This window comes from Solanum stenotomum, chromosome 11 (genome assembly GCF_019186545.1).
Source record: "Solanum stenotomum isolate F172 chromosome 11, ASM1918654v1, whole genome shotgun sequence".
NCBI lineage: Eukaryota > Viridiplantae > Streptophyta > Magnoliopsida > Solanales > Solanaceae > Solanum > Solanum stenotomum.
This window is the reverse complement of record NC_064292.1, coordinates 50,735,281-50,754,523: the sequence shown is the minus strand read 5'-3', so window position 1 is coordinate 50,754,523 and position 19,243 is coordinate 50,735,281. Positions and strand designations below refer to the sequence as shown.

Sequence of the window (19,243 nt, the reverse complement as noted above, 5' to 3'; positions counted from 1 at the left end):
GTACAGAAGAAGAAAAAAAGTAAAATGTAATGGAATTACATAAATTGTGATTTTAAGTTCATTATATTTGAAAAATTAGCGTGACTTCATTGCAAAATAAAATTATTTTAGATACTATATTTTATATGGTATGAATAATTGTTCGATACAATTGGCTCATTTTTTTAGATAAATATAAAATTGTGTTGATCATAAATTGCCTCTTGTTAACATGTTGAATTGCTCTATTGATGTGTATATTGGCTTGATATGCATTTTTTTTTCCCTTTCATTCAATATTCAATATTTGCTTTAAGATTTGATCAATTTAGATTTTTGATAAGTTCCATTTTAAAGGATAAAATGCTTTTTATCAAAGATAATCATATATAATCTGAAACCTCTAATAAAAAAGGCAAAATGGTCCGGTGAACCCTTATATTTGTATGCGTTTGTATTGTGAACCCTTCTACTTAATCATTTGTCAACTGAACCCTTAAACTTAATAAAACACAATTTAACAAACCCCTCTGACTATTGACCAGGCTTATGTGACATTAGGATATCTGAGTTGGCAAAAGTGTGTAACCACACGCCTATTAAGGCAAGTGAGGAGCATTTTTACTTAGAAAAATATTAAAAATTATAAAAAAAATATAATTTTTTATTTTTTTAAACCATTAATTAAAAAACTCCTTCTTCTTCACCCATTACACCTCCTTTTCACCCATATCCATCCCCTGCCCAACCCTTTTTTTTCTTTTTTTCCACAATCTATCTTCATTATTTAGATTATCTTGGGCACCACCTTGAGTCAACTAATTCACCGACGGAGGAAGAGAGCGGCGCTGGTGGTGCGATCGCCGAATACCGTTGATACGCAGTGGAGTGAGAGAGAGGCGCGGCTGGTCAGGGGAGAGGAAAACGAGGTGGGTGAGGGTGCGAGGATCTAATCATGGCGGCGAAAATGATGATGGTGTGTGGCGGAGATGAAGGCGCAAATGGTGATATTGTTCGGCTAGATCTGGTGTGGTGGCTTAGGTTGTTGGTTTTGTGAGGTTGGAGAAGGAAAGGAAAATGGTCGTGACGTGTAGCGGAGATGAAGGCAAGTAAAGGAAGGAAGGAATATGAGTGGTTTCGCCGGCAACAATGGCGACGGCGGCGAACCATGAAACAGTGGGAAGGGGAGAAACTGTAATGGGTTTTACTTTAAATAATATAATTAATTTTTTATTATTAAACAATTTTGATTAATAATTTTTAAAATAATTATGACATGACATTAATATATTTGATATGTATATGACATGTCATTTATGTAAAGGAGAGTGAGCTACACACATGGTTGGAGGGGTTTAAAAGACTCATTTTGATTGAGTTTAAGGGTTCAGCTGGCAAATATTTAAGTAGAAGGGTTCACAATACAAACGCATACAAGTATAAGGGTCCACCAGACCATTTTGCCAATAAAAAATGAAGGAATAGTTTACTAAAAAAGAACATGACATGAATTTCCTAAAATAACTTCAAATCCATATTTTTTGCAAAAAATAAATAAATCTCTTTTTCCATCTCCTTCACCATATTGATAAAATTAATAGAATTTTGTTGTTTTGTTAACCACTTTGTTGTTGCCAACTTCTTTTGTCTAGTAGCACTTTATTTTCATCCACTATTTCACTACCCTATTATATTTGCACATTTGTCCAAATTCCAAAAACTCAAAGAGACCCTTATCCACAAAACCAACACTTGTCTTTCCTATTTTCGTTCGGGAAAACACAATTAATATAGAATATAATTCGTAAAAACTTGGTTTTTCCTATTTTCGTTTAAGGAAGTCATTTTCTTATTTTTAAGCAACTTCCTTTTTTCTAAAAAAAAATATTTTTTTAAATTTTTAACCAATCGAACATGAAAAAATTGAAAAATATATGAAATTCTTCTTTCTTTTTTTGGTATTGTCCGATCTTATCGACTATATAAGTAATATTTTGAAATTTTTGAAAACCCATTACTTGCAAAGTGCAGCATAAGGCAAGGAATGACACAATTCATAAACAATTTACTTTATTGTTAGTAAAAGTATTAAATAAGTAATTTTAGATCGATAAAATAGTAGATATTTCTTCATTCTTATTCAGAAGTTTGGATTTGAGTTCGGACTATAAAGCGCTTTGGGTTGGGAGTTTTTAACCTTTAAAGTGGGACTTTCCGACATAAATTCAAGTTAATTTGACTTCAAACCGATATCAAACCCCATTTTTAAAAAATAAAATAAAATTTTAGATGTTGACATAAAACTTTTAACCATGAATCGAAATTTAATCACACTCCAATATAAATATTAAATATTGAGTTTAAAAAAAAAACTAGGACAAATTAAGACTATCCCCAAAATAAGGTATCATATTGAAATGTGTCCTCGAAGATATCTTCTTAACCATATGTTACACTTCCTCGTAGGTGTGAGTTGTGATTGACTATTTATCTCTAAAAATTAACAAAATTAAAAAAATTAAACTCATAAAATTTAAATTCTAGATTTGTCTCGCGGAATACCACTTCGTCAATTTTGTTTTACTAGATATGTATTTATAAGCCAAAATAAAAATAGTGTACAAATATAAATGCTTAATATACATATCAATAACCCCTTAAACTTTTCAATAAAATTCTAATAGTCAAACTACAATTTGTTTCAATTGAGTACGTGAACATATAATAATATATTTCTATTAGACAATTTCAGTTTAAATTTTGATAAAACGTATGTGGGTCAAATACCTATTAATGAGTAGATAAAGGAAAAATCACTTAAAATATGTCACATCCTTTAATTATACACATTAATCTTAATACATCGTAAAACCTTAAATCTATTCTACTTGAGATTGGTGTGTATAATTAACAGAGATGACATATTTTATGTGGTTAACTTAATTACCTAGTTAATCTATACTTGAGAAGACGCACAAACTTTTTTTCTCAAATTTAATTTGAATTGAAAATGTCTAGTGAATTACGTGCTCACTTGAAACAAATCATACCTTGAATTTACCTTTACCATAATTTTAAGTAAGAAATGATGTGGTGTAGACATTTAAGTTAATAAAAAAGCACACATATCATGTTTTTATTAATCTGCTATAAATATCGAGTATGAATAATTTTTTACCGATCAACATAAACCACTTGTCAATTTAGACTAAAAACAACCCCCATCAAGTATTTGAAGTAACAAACACTCGAATGAATCAAAATAACAAACCACATAGCCTACCCCTTTCCTTCAAGCAAAAGCCTATTTTAACATTTGCTTATTATTAATAGACAATTCATTCCCATCAAAGTATTTATATATGCAAAAATACATTTCTAGGCAATGTTTTAAAGTTGTAATAAAACTTAGTCATATATTAAAAAAAAATGTGTAACCTTTAAATTGTTTTGAAGTCAAGAAAAGAAGTTAGAATAATTAAAGTACAAGCAATATGTGGTACTAATATTAAAAGGGGGTCAAAATGTGAAAGGAAAAAAAAATTCAAGATTGTAAGGAAAAATTAATATTTGAATTGAAGATTATGATGAGTAGTCTTCAAAGTGTTAGTAGTGGAAGAACATCAACAAGTGAGGATAATAATAATATTAATGATAATGAAGATCAAGAGATGACAAAATTGGCATTGGCTTCATTTCAAGCAAGAGAAGAACAAATTGAGAGGAAAAAAATGGAGGTGAAAGGAAAAGTTGAGTCTCAACTTACCCGGGCTGAGGAAGAAACTAGGCGTTTGGTTCGTGTTTGGGAGGTACAGTTCATATTATCTGTCTTTTAAGATTTTAGGCAAATGATTTTGTGTCTTAAGGTATGGTTCATATGATTTGTCTTTTAACTAGGAGGTAAGGTTTATATTATGTTGTTTAAGACTCGATGCATTTGGTTTACGTTTGAGACGTATGGTTTATGTTATTTGTCTTTTTTAAGATTCTAGCTAGGTGTTAGATTCGTTTCTCGGAGTTATATATGGTTCATATTATTTGTCCATTAAGATTTTAGGTGTCTGGTTAGTATTTTGGAAGTACAATTCATACTATATGTTCTTTTAAGATTTTTGCACATCATTAAAAAAAAGAGAGAATTGGATATTTTATATATAGGAATAGTTATCTAATTAAATGACCCCCTTTATATCTATTTTGTATGTCAACATAGGATTCAAAAACTCGACATTCCTTCTTTTAAGAAAAACGCATAAGAAGGAAAGATCTCTTGCTTCGACATTTTCTGCCTGAATTGTTGATCATCACCTGACCTTACATGGAAACCTCGTGCTGAGTGATTCTCCTCCCATGTGATTTTCCGAAAACATAAACATGTGATTTAGTAAATAGGAAACGACAACCAACTAATTTGGAAAATTATTATTGCAACTAACTAATTTTGATTATTTTTGTGAAGGAGCTTGAAGTGTTGACAGATCCAATGAGAAAAGAAGTTGCAATGGTACGCAAGAAAATTGATGTGATTAATCGTGAAATTAAATCACTTGGACAATCATGTCAAAAGAAGGTATATTCTTTCTTTCTTTCTTTCTTTTTTTTTGGTTTTATATTAGTTAAATAAATTACTTATTCTATTGGTAGTTATACTTATCAATTAATTTATATCTTTCTCCTAATACTCCTTCACATTTATAACCGGCCAAGCTTTTGGGAAGCAAAAAGTGTTTTTTTACATACATATTAAAAAAAGTAATTATCTTAGAAAATCAAGGTGTTTTGACTTAGTTTTTAGGGTGTGTGTGTGTGTGTGGGGGGGGGGGGGGGGGGGGGNGAGATAATAAGTGTTTGAGTAGTAGTAGAAATTACTTTTCAAATATTGAAAAAGATAATTTTTCCCTATAAGCATTAAAACTTTGGTCAACACCAATTACTGCGCTAATATCAGCAAAAGTATTAAACACAAATTGATATCCTCCATTCCGAAAAGCACTTTTGACAAAAAAAAATATTTTTTTCAAGCAAATTATGAAAGCTTGATAAATAGGCTATTATTTGAATACGCAAATGTGTTTGTAATTTTAAGTAATTTTTTGTTTAATAATGTTCCTCTTGTAAATTAGGAGAAAGAATATAGAGAAGTTTTAGAGGCTTTCAATGAAAAGAACAATGAGAAAACTCAGCTAACATCCACTCTTGTCGAGGTAAAGATTCATAATTCATAATAACCATTCTTTTATATATTCTTTTTTTTTTAAATTACTTTTAAGAAAATACCCCTAATCTAATTAACTTTTTGTTGTTGTGTATTTGTCATTTTTTAGTTGGTGAAGGAAAGTGAGAAACTCAGAATGGGGAAGCTAGAGGAACTAAGCAAAGTTTTAAATCCCAAACGCTAGTAAATGCTATCAACATATTCTCTATGTATTATACCTACCAATTTATTTTAACTTTCACTTTATATCCCTTCAAATAATGTACCCCTAATTCCCTCCCTTGATTTGATTTTTCACCATTGTTGAGATTGTAAAAAAAAAAAAAAAGTGAGATTTGTTTGGTTTTACTCTTCATCATGTCTATTTCACTCATGTAACGCGACGTTGAGAACAACAACATACTCTGTATACAGACATTACCCCTACCTTGGGAGGACCCTAGGCTCAAGGAAAATACAAATAGCAAAAGTAAAGAAGCCACATCAAACTACTATAGGAAGCATGACAAAGCATTAATCTAGAAAAAAGAACATTAACTATAGTAAAATAATACAATAATCGAATTACATGAAACTACAGAAGTTGAGTGAGAAAAACTTAATGCAATGTATGAATTTTGAACTATATGAAGGATGACATATATTCATTACTACAAACTATAATGTCGTAATCACAAATAAAAACAGCAGAGGTATAAAAGTCAATATAGGAAAAACCTAATACAATCTGCCAGAGAGCTAGGAGGTTTATGGAGTAAATTCAAGATTTTGCATGTCCTAGCTAATTCACAAGGGTTGAACAAAGAGCAGTAGAATTAATCTCGAAGAAAAGCTCACGATGAAATATACCGTATAGATTTTGATGTTTTTAGCTTGATCCTAAATCCAAAAGGAGTTGTCTGTACTCAGCCAGCAGATGTGGGATATCATCCATACGCAACTGCATATCACAGAAGAGAAATCACTCAAAACTGATGAATCAAGAGGAGCAAATGACATTGAGATTCATTACTACTAAAATAAAACAAAAGAAAAGACAAAAGTGAAGAGCTAGCAATAAATAGATCATAGATATAAACATATGCATAATGTCTTGTAGGTTATGCTGGCATTTTATGATTTAAATGGAAAAACGTAGTCACTCGGGATTCATCTATCTGACTTCAACTTGTTTGGGATTGTCAAGTCTCACATTAGTTGAGTGAATGTATTGTGGTCTTCACATGGTATCAAACCCAGACCCAACAATTCTTGTTGTTGTGTTTCATACTTTCATAGTGTGTTGGACCCCTGCATTATGTTATTCACTCGCCAGTTTCAAACATGGGCATGTGGGGGAGTGTCAAGTCCCAAATGAGAACAGCGTACAAAAAGTTACCATTTGAAGATTAAGTATAGTGTGATATGGAAATATGTAACATATTACAGTACCTTCTAGTGGAACGTAATAAGTCAAGGAAGCCCAAAAAAAATAAAAAATTACTTGTGAGGTTTGCATTGAAGAGAGAACATAACTGTAAAGGAACCTAAAGTATTAAATACAATCTGCAACCGTTTTAGGATAATTTCAGAATTATTGTGTTACTAGTTTTGAAACAAGTACGAGTTAGTTCTTCTTGGTAACGAACCACATAACGAATTCAGTAAAGCCTTACGAAGAGTAAAAAAGAGCAAAGTTCTTTTGACTGTGCTGAACAAATCAGAATATTAAGCACCGAGGACGCTTGATCAATGGACATGAGAGATGATAGTGAAGCAACCAAGTATTCAGATGTAAATAACATCAAGACTAACAAATAGAACCTTCAAGAACTCATACCTGACTAACATTCTTGATATGATAGAATCTGTAAGTCTCTTTCCCCAGAGATCCAGGATTCATTGATTGCAAGAATGCTCCAAGATTTTCCCTACATCAAATGATCAAAAGTTATAAGAAGGTGACCCACATTTCGCCTGAGGTATTCCCTGCCCCTCCATTTTCTTTTTTCTTTCCTTTTCAGGAGAAGATTTGTTCCTACTTCCTTCAAACGTGTGTGGCTGTACATTCACAAAGAACGTAACTAGATTTGATAGCAAGCATGACATATTTTATTTGAAATCAATGAATAACTTACTCTTGAGTCCTGACAAACATCGATAAAGTCAGTGTCTACACTTAAGTCATACTGGTTGAAAGGAGATTCTAAAATTTCATCATCATATCCAAAAAATCTATAGTATAATGCCACAATGTTTAGTCTCACACCAGTAGAACACATGAAAACTTCAAAAGACCATAAGCAAAATACTTGCTACCACACAAGTCTGTCATAACTTGGGGTAATCATGAGTTCTTGTTGTAGAAATTTCGGAGAGGAGGAGAATTCTCAATCTCTGCCATTCTCTTTTAAGACAGTGATGAAATAATTTTTTACTACATCAATGATCAACCTGCTTACATAAAATAGCTATAATACCTAGGTATTTATAAAACTTTTCTAGCATGTCCCCAGTCTATACTTGTTTAAAAATTTAATCCTCGATTTTTTTTATCTTTACTAGTTCATGTACAAAATCATACGTGCATCCTCATTAATTTTCTAATACATGAACCAAGTAAAATTCATGTATTTGGGATGAATCAAGTTTATTTTTTCAACACTTAATGCACGGATGAAACATCTCAGTCTGGTGCTAAAATACTACTCTCACTGTTCTAATTTATGTACAGTGTTTGACTGGGCTAGTATTATATGTGCAAGGAGGCATGCAAGGACGTGGTTCATCTTCTTCTTCATTGTGGTCTTACCATGACGTTATGGTGGGACATGTTTAGGTGGTTTGTTACTTCTTGCGCAATGCCAAAAACTGTGGAAGAGTTGATTGGAAGAGCGGGAGAAGGAGGAGAAGACATTGGGCATGAAATGTGGTCCCACTTGTGTTAATGTTGGTTGTGTAGAGAGAGAAATACAATAGCTTTTGAGGGGTAGAGTCGGGCTTTTCTCAATTGAGGAGTAGCCTCTGATCCCATATTTTCATTTGGTGCACCCATAGAGTTCCCAATTGTATAGAAGATTAGGTGGAATTAGTAGAGAATCATTTATTTCTGTAGATTCTTTACCTTTTGGTATACCCCTTGTATACAGCCTATTTTTGGTCATGTTTATGAATGAAAATACGTAGGACAGACTAAAAAGAAAAGTATGTCTATAAGTCAGAATGGATTTAGTATTATATTCCAACAATGCAATAGCCTTTATACTTGCACTTCACTAGTGAAATTTACCATTACTTCACCACTCACAAAAGTTGTCCAGCTTGATCATCTTTTCCAAATGTAAGTTCTTTACATTCATAAGAAAACCAGAACTTAACCAGATATCAACCCAACACAAAAATGTAAAAAAACAGTGATCTCACTCTTTAATGAGGGTAATGCAGCGCTTGTAGTCACGAAGTAATGGGCTAAGCTCTTTTAATTGAATTGACTTCGGCGAGGACTTTGACCAGTGGTCGCGAAGTGCTTGTACAGCCTTCAGTGATCAAACAATTCTAGGTTAGAAATTGCAAAGCATTCTCTTATGGCATAACATATACTGAGCAAAGAAACTATAACCTCCTTATTACTGAGAGCTCCCTCTCCAATGAATTTAGATGCCAATTCTAATAATTCTGTATCTTCCAACTCATCTACAATTTTCTTTGCATTGGGATTGGAGATGGATACTGAAATTCCTATCCTTTTCTGCAACTCAGACACAGCATCTTCTTGCATTTGCCTCTCCTATCAATATTCAATAGTAAGAAAGAGTTAAACCAGTTGATGCCTTGTCTGTCATACAAGCAGTATCAACACACTCATCTAAATATCTATCAAAGCACAATCAAAATAAAGAGGACTACTAGGTTGACAGATAAAGACATGGTAAAATTGGCACCCTCAACTACTGCCACCCACAAAATCATCCCCTCTCTCTCTATGACATGCATAAACATACTCGAGGAAATCAACAGAAACTATTATTTAAAAAATGCACACACATGCATGCATGTAGATGTTATCGTCTGGCAATCACTTGGTTAGAGAAAACACCATGAAGCTTTGGAAAGTGGTCAAAGCTGAGGTGCCACAACTTTGAGGTCATCAGATTAATTCCATGCAAAATCAAATTGACCAGTGTCTGTTTATACTCTTCCCCAGATGAATAAGGTTGGATTTGTCATCCTCTATATGTGGATATCTTTATTATACCATAAACAACTATCTTGATTTAGTAACACTTCCCATAAAGGGTCGTACTTTCATTGCTTCACTCCAGGAAAATTGTTTGACACCTCATTCTTTGATAAGACGAGTAAATGTTATTAATTATGAAAGAAATGTCCTATCCAAAACTAACAAAGTAGATTAAATTTCTTTTCAAATTTGAAAAGTTCTCATCTCATATCCAAGTGATTCAAATTTTCTAAGCGGCTCTTTTTTTCTTGGGTATCAATCAGTAATCACTGCTTGATGTTTAACTTCATACGGACTCCACTGATCAATTCCGTCCATGAGTCAAATATGATATCAAACTCTTTGATACATCATCCAGCTGAGATGTCAAGGCTCCAAATAACAGTGAAAAGGAACTGAATGTCATATTGTCCTAACATAAACAAATCTTAACACTTGATGTGAGAGGGCAGTGATGGAAAATGAAACTTCAGGGGCCTATACCTTCTCCATACTTGTCATTGAAGCATCCTGGTTTTCATGGATGGCCTTGGGAGGAGGAGCCGTTACGCGCTTAGCAATTGGATCATCTAAAGATTCAGAAAAAAACAAACGCACAAGAGGTCAATTGAAAGAATGAAAATGTTGCGTACACAACTCTAAGACAAAAGAACTTTCTTCACTTCTCCAAGACATGCATTAGCTCAGAGCTAGCACTATCTGTTGTCAAATTGTGTAACATTGTTAAACAGTACAACTCTAGGACAATTTAAACGGGTGACAGTTGCTTAAATGGAAGCTATTTTCCTGACATATTTTAATACAATACTACTGACCAACCCAAACAGGGCTATATGCAAATTCCGAGGAAAATTTGGAAGTTGAGAAGATAAAAACAAGCTTCTGATATCAATTTCCAAATGATCTAACAGAATTACAGTTCAAAAGCATATAATCACACAGGTAATACATAAACAACAGAGGAAAAAATGCATGGAGAACAGAAATATGTTAAGGGAGTAATCACATTAAGTTGATAGAACAAAATGATATTATAAGTTTTTGGAAAAAGAAGAACTCCACTTTACAATGAGAGACTAGACAAATCGATGCATTTGAATGGGACTTAATACCTTCTGGAACTAACCACCACAGATCACCATAAGTTGATTTTCCGTCGAACCCTCCAAACAACAAATATCGTGACCCAATTGAGGTCATTGAGTGGTATGCTCGTGCAACTGGCGGTTCATTAGTAGTTGCTAGGCGTTTCCACTGTACAGACACTGGAAACAGAAAAAGTTAGAACAAAATACTCTTGTCGACTATAAACAAAATCATGAATGGTTTTCAGGCCATTTAACTATGTGCCTCCATCTCAAATAAAACCTAGACCAATAAATTATGGAGAGATTTGTTTTAAATTGTGGAGAAATTTGTTAATCTGGTTAAGTCTTCAAGGTTGCCAGAATACTTTTGTCTGTACAAGCTATAGAAATATATTAATGTAGATCAAGAGTATGATGGAATGAAAATGTAAAACAAGCTCCACCATGAGAAGAAAAGTAAAAGCTGTAACGTACTACTAGTTGCAAAGCCTATATCAGTATATGGAGTGGGATAGCAATTGTGGAAAGTATTGATCAACCATGCTTACCCCTGTCTAAAACAACACAATCATTGTAGTAAACATCATACCGACTCAACCAACCACCAGTTCCATGACCTCCAAATAACAGGAGCTGCAGAGAAAGTGTAGGTCAGTATGCTGTTTCCACAATCTTTTGTTTGTTAGTTATTACATAATCAAAAATATATAAAGTGGAATTGTAATAATCATTAAACAACCATACTTATACACTCTAATGCAACAGAAATTGCATAGAGATTTAAGTCAACCTGGGGAAGTTCATCTAGAATTTAAAAATTAACAATGACTGTTACTGCTGATATAGACACAACTTTGTATTTTCTAGTTTGGGCTTACTCGAACTTGCATACACTTACGCCCCCCTAGGTGAAGAGATATGTACATACAACTCCGAATTTTATATGTATCAATATGAACAAACAACTATGGGAGTTAATTCAGAAGGAAGTAACGAGTGTATGAGTTAGTAGTTACAGAAAATTGTTATTACTCACCACCAATATTCTTTTGGTACTTCTCAAAGTAGCAACAGTGCATCAACCACAAAAGATTTCGGCTCCTATATTTCTACTACCAGATGACACAGAGTGGGTTAAACAAAAACTTGGGATCCTATCCTCAAGGAGGCATTATATGCTATTGAAATTGTACTACCCGAGAAACCTCGAGGTGTAACAGTAATAATTGCGCACATCAGAAAGGTGCTAAGTATGTCTTCACTGCAAACAAGTTTTCAAGGGATTTGACAAGATAGATGATGTTAGATGCAGTGGCGGAGGCAGTATGTAATGAGGGGGGTCATCCGACCCCCCTCGGCGAAAAATATTACTATTTATACATGGTTAAAATTATTTTTTAGATATGTATAATAGATGTCGAACCCCCTTCCACTAGTTCGTGTGTTTACTTTTCAGATTTTGAACCCCCTTGTTAAATTTTCTGGCTCCGCCACTGGTTAGATGTAAAACACATCGCAGCAGATAAACATCAACACCCCAAGAACAGTGCTAACTCATTCTTATGTCCTTGTATCAACTATTAAATTGTAGAGATTTTGTATAACGTGATTTTCACCATGAAATGGACTTACATGGAGTCCTCCAGATGTAACTGTATGTCCACAACGCGCTGTAGGAGCTTGACCTGGAATCTTCAGTTGGGTCCATCCAGGGCTTTCATTCTCTTCCTTCCAGAAAATCAGAAATATTGATATAGTTCAGTGCTAAAACAGAATAGTCATAGAAGCTTCAAGGGAGAAGTCAAGAAAGGAAGGAAGTGGAAAGACAAAAACATGTTAAACTAACCACGGGAGAGATAGGGAACAAAATGCCATGTGCATACATTGTATATAAATGTGTGTGTGTGTGTGTGTGTGTCGATGTCTATCCGATAGCAGTAAATGAAATAGAAATTTAAGTTGTACTAACTAACGTATTTCGTCAAGGCCAGCCAAACTCATATTTTCTGGGAAAATTTGTTCCTATTTCTGAAAGGCTGGATAAGCACAACCACATGAACTATTAACTGAAAATGTGTAACATGCCATACCATTTTTCAAGAAGCAACATGATGAAGGTAAATCACATTTTCTCTTACAAAACTGATGATAATTTTGAGAGAAAGGAAACGTCACTAATTAAAACGAAGTCTACAGATAAAAACTGAAGATTCAAGGCAAAAGTATAAGTACCTTCTTCAATAAGGCCCTTCAAAGCCCATAAGTCAGCCATGATTGGCCCTCCTCCTCCTACCCAAAATTAAAGTTAAATACGTCAGTTCAAATATTCAGAAAGGCAATCAAGTATCTGAACACATATAGATGAAACTACTGTACAACCAATTAAAGATATCAATGTTACCTTGGCCTACAAAAGGGGGGTAAAATAGTAAAAGCATCACTAACATATGTAATTGTGATAAACATACCTTCAAATACAAATAACTGAACAGTTAAGTTAGGATGTTTGTCAAAAAGAAAGAAATATTTGAAAGCAGAGTGTGGGTGCTTTTATGTCATCATTACAAGAGGACCATGCTAGAGATTAAGCTCACCATACAAGTGGATGAAAGCATGAACAGTAACTACAGCAAAATGATACAATAATTGAAGTGCAAGAAACATCATATACTAACCGAAATCGAAGGACAAGAAACTACAGGAGCAATATTACGACTACTAGAATGGGTGGATAGCAAGACAAAGCACTATGACCTACTATCTACTTGATTGTTCAGTAAGATGAAGGATTTTCTCACTTTTTTTTACCAAACAGACAAAACTAGAACCTTATTGTCGCATAAAAAATAAAAGAAATCATTTATGTACTTGAACTATTGTTACCATCCACATACTTGTAGAACTTTGCTACAGTTAGGTGACTACAATACCATCTTTTTTATGACTCAGAAAGTGTCCTAGGAAATTATCAAGTAGAAGGTGATGTGTGATCTTATCATGAAGTATCACCAGGAGAGAGAGAGAGAGAGAGATCTCAAGTAAATGAGACTCATCACGCCTTGGTAGCCTGTATAGATATTCCTGTCTATATCTATGTAAGAGCTTCATACCTACATAATTAGTTTAGCATGTAGCATAGAGGTACAAGAATAAATCCTTAACTTCATGTACCATACTAGGTGTCCTTGAAATTTTCGCTTATACAATAGTGAAACTAAATTTACTCAAGGTATTTATTGATATAAACTTTTTTAATCTAGAGTGTATAAAAGGGGAGAAAGGAACCCTCAGGGGTTGGCCTGCTGGCAATTGACTTGAGCCTTGGGGTTTGCTCCCTTTCAAGGTCTCAAGTTCGAAACCCACTGGGTGCAAACAATTTCTGAGGGCCATCGGACTGGGTAAAACCTGAATTAACCGTGGTGCACTTGCGGGAAACTCCTTGCCGAGGGCCTGTGCACCCCCGGGATTAGTCGGGGCTCAAAGAGACTCGGACACCCGGTGCAAATCAAAAAAAAAAAAAAAGGGGAGAAAGGAAAGAAAGAATAAAGGTTTGTGCATGGTGTGTCCGGTTAAGACAGAGGTGCTTGTGCAGGAAAAGGTGAAGGGTTGAACTTCAGATACAAAATTTTCATCCAGCTTTAGTTAGATTACCTTCGTCTTATCCTTTCAACAAAACCGTTTGTCAAATTTATCTATTGCTCAATATAATAAGTACAAGATCTTCAAAGCAGCATAAACCCTTTACAATGTATGAAAATAGCTGAATAGCAAGTTATAGAGAGGAACATGATATTTCCAAGACAAAATAATCATGATTATCATCCATATTTACCTCTACCACCATAGACAAGCAATCTTTTCTCAACCATAGTAGCAGTATGGCCACATCTAGGCGGAGGTATAGCTCCCAAAACAGCTAGCTCCCTCCATTCAAGAGTCACTGCTCAAAATAATTTTAACTGTTAAGGATAAATTGTTTTCCGACAAGAGAAAAAGGAGAGTGGAAGCCTAGAATTACTATCAAAGACAGTACTTGTGTCCAAGATATAGACATCCGACAACCACTTTTTACCATCCCAGCCACCAAACCTGCATACATGTAAAGTCCAAACAATAATGAAAGACTGATAGGAAATATAAGCACCTCCAGAAGTAAGACGAAATCTTACATTACAATTTTACTGTTTCCAATGGCTGAAGCAGCTGCAAAATCCCTTGCAGAAGGTAAGTCACCAAAACTTGTCAGCTCTGACCATTGCCATATATCTAGCACCACAGAAGATATAAAAAATCAAGTTGGAAGTCTGATGAGAGGGAGAAAAATACTTTCTTCACATGGTGTATGACTTGGAACGCTATACTAACTATGGATTACTCGAGGAGTCGGAGGAGTCTGGAATAGCTAGTTGGTGTTATTTATACAAACCAAACAGTAATTTGTGAGGATGTGGATTGTACACTGCTTCATTGCAGCTCTACTCGGAGTTATCCAGCTAGCATAACCTGTGTTTGATACCACACAGACACTACTGAGAGCTGTGGAGGAAACTTTGGTAGACTGGAGGTCAAGGAAGACGGACACTAGGAAGAAGGAGCTGTGGACGTGTCAATATTAAATGCATCTATTGGCTGATTTCAAGGAAAAGGAATTCTTCTGAAGGGATTGAGGATCTATGTATGACTTAACTCCTTTCTGATCATTAGTATTTTGTAGGGCAGAAGTGTTTTCTAATACTGTATAGATAGTTAGAAGCTTATTTTGGGGCTTTGATGTAAAGCTGCACCGTTTAGTGATTGGTGAGCTATCAGTGAGATTAGTTTGACTTATCAAAACATCTGATGGTGAAAAGAGGAAACAAAAAATAATCATGCATTTTTCTTTACATAGCCATGGTAGAAAGCAAACTTTACCAGTATCCAGAACCCAAAAATCACCCAACCTGAAAAAGAGGAAAGATATCCAGTTTAAGGCATTGAGAAGCCGCAACAATATATAACATACAAATTACATAGCATTTGCATGCCTTCTACCACCGGATCTCCCGCCAAAGATGAACATATGACAGTCAATTGCGACAGCAACATGGAATGCTCGTGGGCTAGGACCAACTTGGCCATCAGAACCACTACCCGTGCACTCTGGCTGAAACCACAATTTGTTTTCTGAAATATTAACGACATTTAGATTTAGAATATCAGAACAACTGACCATGATCCAATGCACAGAAAAAAAACTGGCTTCCAGAAGCTGATTTTGGCAATGTCACCAGAGGAAATATCTATCAAAGAGGCCTCAATCCCACACTGGCTGGAATTGGCCATTGAAGATTCTACATGTCTGTTCCGCTCCGTTCACGCTCATTTCGTTCAAGTGCTCGATAGTTTATCTTAGAAAGAAATATTAGTGGTCCAGTAAAAGTGTAAAACTATAGGTTCTGTAAAACGTAAAGTTATTCCTACACTGAAATACATATCTCTAGCCAAACTAACTAAAGGTTCTAACATGACAACCAAGTCTCTAATCAAACGAATTAGACATTCTCTAGATCTCGCACTTATTCACTAAATACAAGTCTCTAGTCAAACTAACTAAAGGTTTCCGAAATTTCTGTACAAGATTGGAACTTGAAGATCTACTTAACCTACTTTCGAGACTGGGTGACTAAGGTTGCACCCAGCATAATCCAAAAATGGAAATGAAGAGATTCCACAATTCTATTGTCACTGTGCAGTGAAGAAATACGTTACTGGTATATTCCAGGTTTTGCTGACATAGGTAGCATCAACTGACCAACGGACTGTTCCATCTGTCAAAGTAATCTTGTCAAAGAAGCATCTCTTAAAACTGTCCAGGCAGAGAAAATCACCTTCATACGGAGTTACTCCTCCATGTGTGCTTCTTCCAAGTCCTGCTATCAATAATTCCATTTTGAGAACATAGGTGGTTGTTGCCATCTTGAACTGTGTACAGACCCTGCCCCATGAAATTCTGTCTAGCTATGATTCTGTTATGCTGCTACCTTCAATTGAAGCTATAAGGTCTATAATTCTATAAGGTCAGTATACTCCCAGTCTTGTAGGTTCCTTCTAAAGGTGAGGTTCCATGCATTCCTCTCCTTGTTTTCAGCTAGTGGAATCCCGATTGCAGGCATCATAGCTAGTGTACATAAGTCATTCAGTGAATTGTTTCCCATCCATCTTTCCTTCCAAAACTTCACATGAGCTCCATTCCCTACCTAGTAAGAGATATTCTGAAAGAATTAATTCCTGTAGCTAGAGCCTAGCAATATGATCCATAGGCTAGTGTCATGGCCTGATGAAACCCTTTTGGTGAAACAGTTGTTCTGAGCCCCTACTTGGCAGTGATGACCTCCTCCCATTAGCCAAGTTACACTCGCTCAAATCTCCATAGCCATTTGATTAACATGCTTTTGTTGTGGAGCTTAAGGCTCCTTATACCTATGCCACCTTGTGATTTAGGTTGAGTACCTTTGTACCATCACCAAGTGAAATTTGTGTTTCTGGTTGTTTCTTCCCACAGGATTTACCTTCTAAATTTTCAAGCTTAAGGACTGAGTTACGTATTGGGAAGAGGGTCATGTAATGTGTTAGCATGTTGTTCAGTACACTATTGATCAGTGTCAGTCTACCACTCATGGATAAGTACTGTATTTGCCAATTGGCAAGTCTCTTCTCTAATTTCTCAATGATAGCATTCCAGATTCCATTTGATTTGAGCTTTGCTCCCAGTGGCAGACCTACGTAAGTAGTGGGGAATAAGCCAATGCTACAACTAAGGACCCCTGCTATTTCTTCTAAGTTTGGATCCTCATAGAAATCTCTCACATACTCCAACACTGAGATGCAAATTCTTAAGGAGAACTAACTATAGGTTCTATAAATGTTGCTCATTCCAATGCTGACATACAAATGTTAATCAAACAGAAAAGACTCCCAACAAATATGGAACACAACTTTGCTCAAAATGACATGTTTAAAATACTCTCAAACTAACATGTTCAAAATACCAAGTTTGACTCGAATAAATAGAGAATTAAATGTTACCTGTTGTATTTTGTGTTTATATAGTTGGTGGCTTGGTGCAATCTATCCGACAGTAAATACAACTGATAATCTTTTGGATTTGTTAGCTCCCTGGTCCTAGCATAGTCTTTACTATATTGAAGCTAACACATTCTCTTTTGTACTCTATGCACTGATGCCGTCAATTAAACTACTTACCTCATCAAAAAGGTTTCCGAAATCTCACTCTTACTAGGACACTGAAATGCAATTCTTAAGGGAAACAAACTATAGGTCCTCTAAATGCCATTTATTTCAGTACCGACATACAAATGTTAATCAAAACTGAAAAGACTTCCAACAAATATGGAACCTAACTTTGCTCAAAATGACATACTTAAACTACAAAGTTTGTAGTCAATGAAGTGGATTGACAACCATGAGGTCTCACATTCAAATCCAAGCAAAGACAAAAACACACTAGGTGATTTCTTCCTATCTAGCCTAGAGTTACTAGCTACATATTGCAAGCAGGAGCTGGCAGGTATCTTGAGGAAATAATCGAGGTGCGCACACTGTTTGACTCAAGTAAGGAGAGAATTACTTATTAAACATTAGTTGTTTAGGAGAGAATCACATACCAATATCATACACAGTGATGTCACTAAGGAACTTCTTGTCAATTAATCCTCCGAACACCACAACTTTCGATTTCCCAATGTTAACAGCAGTGTGTCCACTGATAAATTGGTAACAAAATTAACGAATTTAGCTTCAAATCCAAACAATCCAGACACAAACGAAAACAAATTGAACTAAAGAAATCTCATTATACCTTCGAGGTTGTGGAATAGCTCCGGCGAAATCTGCCGGAGATGCTCGAACCCAGTAGTGCATTTTCGCTTCTCCTTTTTCGAGAACTTCAATCACCTGAAATCATATGAGCTGAAAATGTTCCCCTACTGGATCCGAATCCGACTTCTTCTTTTGATCCGAACCCGGATCCGACTTTGACTTGCCTATTTGATTCCGGGAGTGCAATATGGAATTATTGGATTAACGGTTTTTAAATGATTTGTTATTTTTTTTTTGTTGAGTTATCTGTTTGACTATAAGATTTTGATAATGATTAAATTGATAATCTAATAAAATTACATTAAAATTATTGTTTTATTTCAAATTATATGATCGTGGCGATAGATCTTTTGCATTTTATAGTTGTTTTTAGTATTTTATTTTTTTATAAAATCGTTGAGTTGTTGGAGTTCTATCCGTTAGTGTAAGTTATGAACCGATTTTGTATTTCTTTTGCGAGATTGTTATTGTGCTACTTCCATTATTGAAGTTTACTACTTAACTAGAAAGAAAAACTTATTTGAATTTGTTTTTTTCTTATAATTTGTGTAGGCTTTTATGTACATATGTAAATTGTGTATATATGAACAAAAATGAGTATTTTCTTATAGGTTAAATTATAAATTGAATTGTTAAGAATCAAAAACTGCACAAGGGTCCTCTTAGGCATAATACACGTAGGACATATGTGTCTATTTGTTCAATTTCATATATGTTCAAGTGTTTACTTGTTTATACTAAAAATTAGAGGGACAAATATAAAATTAACTCAAGTTAAAAGACATATTTATGTATTATACCTTTTTTTTTATTTCAAACGATAGATATTATAAACCAAAAAGAGACTATTGTGAGCAACATGAC

At 34.6% G+C, this 19,243-nt stretch overlaps 2 protein-coding genes across 2 annotated transcripts; one reads left to right on the top strand and one right to left on the bottom strand.

Moving 5' to 3' along the window:
- The first annotated feature begins 3,511 nt into the window (after positions 1-3,511).
- On the top strand, positions 3,512-5,496 carry LOC125844608 (uncharacterized). Its single transcript, XM_049523923.1, has 4 exons — positions 3,512-3,788; positions 4,439-4,549; positions 5,103-5,183; positions 5,304-5,496. The coding sequence occupies exons 1-4, from the start codon at positions 3,564-3,566 to the stop codon at positions 5,376-5,378; spliced, it is 492 nt and encodes a 163-aa protein (XP_049379880.1). The 5' UTR covers positions 3,512-3,563; the 3' UTR covers positions 5,379-5,496.
- A 296-nt stretch (positions 5,497-5,792) lies between these two features.
- On the bottom strand, positions 5,793-18,516 carry LOC125844633 (protein GLUTELIN PRECURSOR ACCUMULATION 3). Its single transcript, XM_049523945.1, has 16 exons — positions 18,360-18,516; positions 18,166-18,263; positions 15,526-15,664; positions 15,413-15,441; positions 14,671-14,767; positions 14,535-14,590; positions 14,334-14,441; positions 12,734-12,790; positions 12,134-12,225; positions 11,050-11,134; positions 10,526-10,678; positions 9,897-9,982; positions 8,793-8,960; positions 8,597-8,709; positions 7,014-7,104; positions 5,793-6,134 (listed from the first exon to the last, which is right to left on the bottom strand). The coding sequence occupies exons 1-16, from the start codon at positions 18,419-18,421 to the stop codon at positions 6,063-6,065; spliced, it is 1,506 nt and encodes a 501-aa protein (XP_049379902.1). The 5' UTR covers positions 18,422-18,516; the 3' UTR covers positions 5,793-6,062.
- Between the last annotated feature and the right edge of the window lie 727 nt (positions 18,517-19,243).

Excerpts from the sequence above, each read along its gene's own strand:
- LOC125844608 (XM_049523923.1), top strand. The coding sequence starts at position 3,564 with ATGATGAGTAGTCTTCAAAGTGTTAGTAGTGGAAGAACATCAACAAGT. Across the intron at positions 3,789-4,438 it reads GTTTGGTTCGTGTTTGGGAG|GAGCTTGAAGTGTTGACAGA; the intron begins GTACAGTTCATA and ends ATTTTTGTGAAG. Across the intron at positions 4,550-5,102 it reads GACAATCATGTCAAAAGAAG|GAGAAAGAATATAGAGAAGT; the intron begins GTATATTCTTTC and ends CTTGTAAATTAG.
- LOC125844633 (XM_049523945.1), bottom strand. The coding sequence starts at position 18,421 with ATGCACTACTGGGTTCGAGCATCTCCGGCAGATTTCGCCGGAGCTATT. Across the intron at positions 18,264-18,359 it reads GCTATTCCACAACCTCGAAG|TGGACACACTGCTGTTAACA; the intron begins GTATAATGAGAT and ends CCAATTTATCAG. Across the intron at positions 12,791-14,333 it reads GCTTGTCTATGGTGGTAGAG|GAGGAGGAGGGCCAATCATG; the intron begins GTAAATATGGAT and ends AATTTTGGGTAG.